Source organism: Myotis brandtii, unplaced genomic scaffold (assembly GCF_000412655.1).
Source record: "Myotis brandtii unplaced genomic scaffold, ASM41265v1 scaffold816, whole genome shotgun sequence".
Lineage (NCBI taxonomy): Eukaryota > Metazoa > Chordata > Mammalia > Chiroptera > Vespertilionidae > Myotis > Myotis brandtii.
Genome location: NW_005371304.1, coordinates 756,315 through 758,206, shown reverse-complemented (window position 1 = coordinate 758,206; position 1,892 = coordinate 756,315). Strand labels below are relative to the sequence as shown.

Here is a 1,892-nt window from a genome sequence, read left to right as displayed (position 1 = left end):
CAAAACCAGGCAGGCGATGGGCCAGGTTTGGTACATGGGCCCTAGTCCACCTCCCTGGTTCTAATTTATTTCCTTATCAAACTGTAGTTGCATCATAAAGTAACTGTATCTCACTCTATCAACATGGAGGATCGTAGCTGTAACTTAACAGTCCAGCTTCGCATGTGCTATTCCAGGTGATTCAGCATTTCATACTGCATTACAGGTACGCTAAAGGCTACCCCCCCTACTCTCCATACATAGGAAGTTCACCCACGTTTTGCCATCTCCTTCACGAAAAAGTGCCATTTTGCTGCTTAAGACTAGACAAGGTAAGCACCTGTCACTGTGCTTTTCTGCAAAGTTACGTCATGCTATTTCCTAATGACATACATGGAAATCATCTTGTGCAGTCCATATAGCAAATGATTTGTACAGAGTAAAATGGGTTCGAAGAATATTATCCTTTTGAAAGTAAATATAATACAGAAAATGGTGAATTTTACTTTCTTAACTGCACTAAGTTATCCAAATTACCCAATGAATCTGTCAGAAATATATATATTTCAGAGAGGAAGGGAGAGGGAGAGAGAGAGAGAAACATCAATGATGAGAGAGAATCATTGATCAGCTGCCTCCTGCACGACCCCCACTGGGGATTAAGCCCACAACCCGGGCATGCGCCCTGACTAGGAATAGAACTGTGACTTCCTGGTTCATAGGTCAATGCTCAACCCCTGAGCCATGCCAGCCAGTCTGTCAGTCATGTTTTTAAAGAGCAAACCAGAGGTGTCTGAATCTTGAACCTGTGAACTCTCCATATCCAACAACAACAAAATCCCTTCAGGTATTCCGTGCTAGGGGTACATGGTTCTATAGTTATATTATTACTATAGTTGTGGAGATGAAAGTCATGGGTAGATGATTTTTTGCAGTTTCACTGAAGTATGACCAACAAGTAAAAATTGCATATGTTTGCAGTATATAATGTGCTGTTTTGATAAACATATACATTGGGATAATTTTTAAATGTAGATGTAGTGGCAAGTTGGTTGTTGTTTATTCTTCATCAAGCTATATACCTGCAATTTATTTGTCTGATTAACACACATTATTTCCAGAAACATGCTGGAAAACTGGGTATAGAAAGATGTAACTATTTTCAAATTTGTTAGAAAATAAAAGATTTACTAGGGTTAGATTAATTTTACATAGCCATGTATCTTAACATTTTTTTCATCCAATTTTAGCAGGGTATAAAAATGGCTTTTCTTTTGCATGATTTTTCTCCTGTAGAGTTGCCAGCATAACTACTATGAAGACGCAAAAGCCTATGGATTCAAAAATAAACTAATTATAGTTGCAGCTGAAACAGCTGGAAATGGATTGTATAATTTTATTGTTCCTCTCAGGGCTTATTATAGACCAAAGAAAGAACTCAACCCCATAGTGCTGCTGTTGGATAACCCGTAAGTATGTTTACAAGTAAATACAAGAATAAGATGAAGAGTTTTTAAAATTATCTAAAAAATAACTTTTTCCCATTTGCTCAGAATATTTTAAATCAGACACATTATGGCAAGTGATTCATTGGGAGATATAATCAGTGCTATGCTACAAAATAATCACTGGATTTGATTGTATTTCACAAAAACGATTTAAACCATATCTGGAATACTCTGAGCTCATTACTTAAAACTATTTTTGCATGTGGTCATCACTCTATACCAGTGGGACACATGCCACCAAAATAATTACAGTCATTTTCTTTAATTAATCAACTAGCCTAGAAGAACTCTGCCCAAACTGGACACTTTTGTTGTCTTTCTAAAGAACCGTTAATTATCAGAGAAGCATATTTATGATCCATCTTTTATGTTGTGCCATGACTTTGATTCTTCCACTGTCAGAGC

The 1,892-nt window shown here is 36.8% G+C and overlaps 1 protein-coding gene across 6 annotated transcripts in view; it reads left to right on the top strand.

Moving 5' to 3' along the window:
* KCNT2 (potassium channel, sodium activated subfamily T, member 2) overlaps window positions 1-1,892 on the top strand; it is a 131,629-nt gene that overhangs the window by 102,833 nt on the left and 26,904 nt on the right. For all 6 annotated transcript variants that reach the window (XM_014531615.1, XM_014531614.1, XM_005884094.2 and 3 more), the window contains exons 18-19: window positions 206-311; window positions 1,276-1,448. In XM_014531615.1, coding sequence (XP_014387101.1) covers window positions 206-311; window positions 1,276-1,448 — 279 coding nt within the window. The remainder of the gene's footprint in view (window positions 1-205; window positions 312-1,275; window positions 1,449-1,892) is intronic.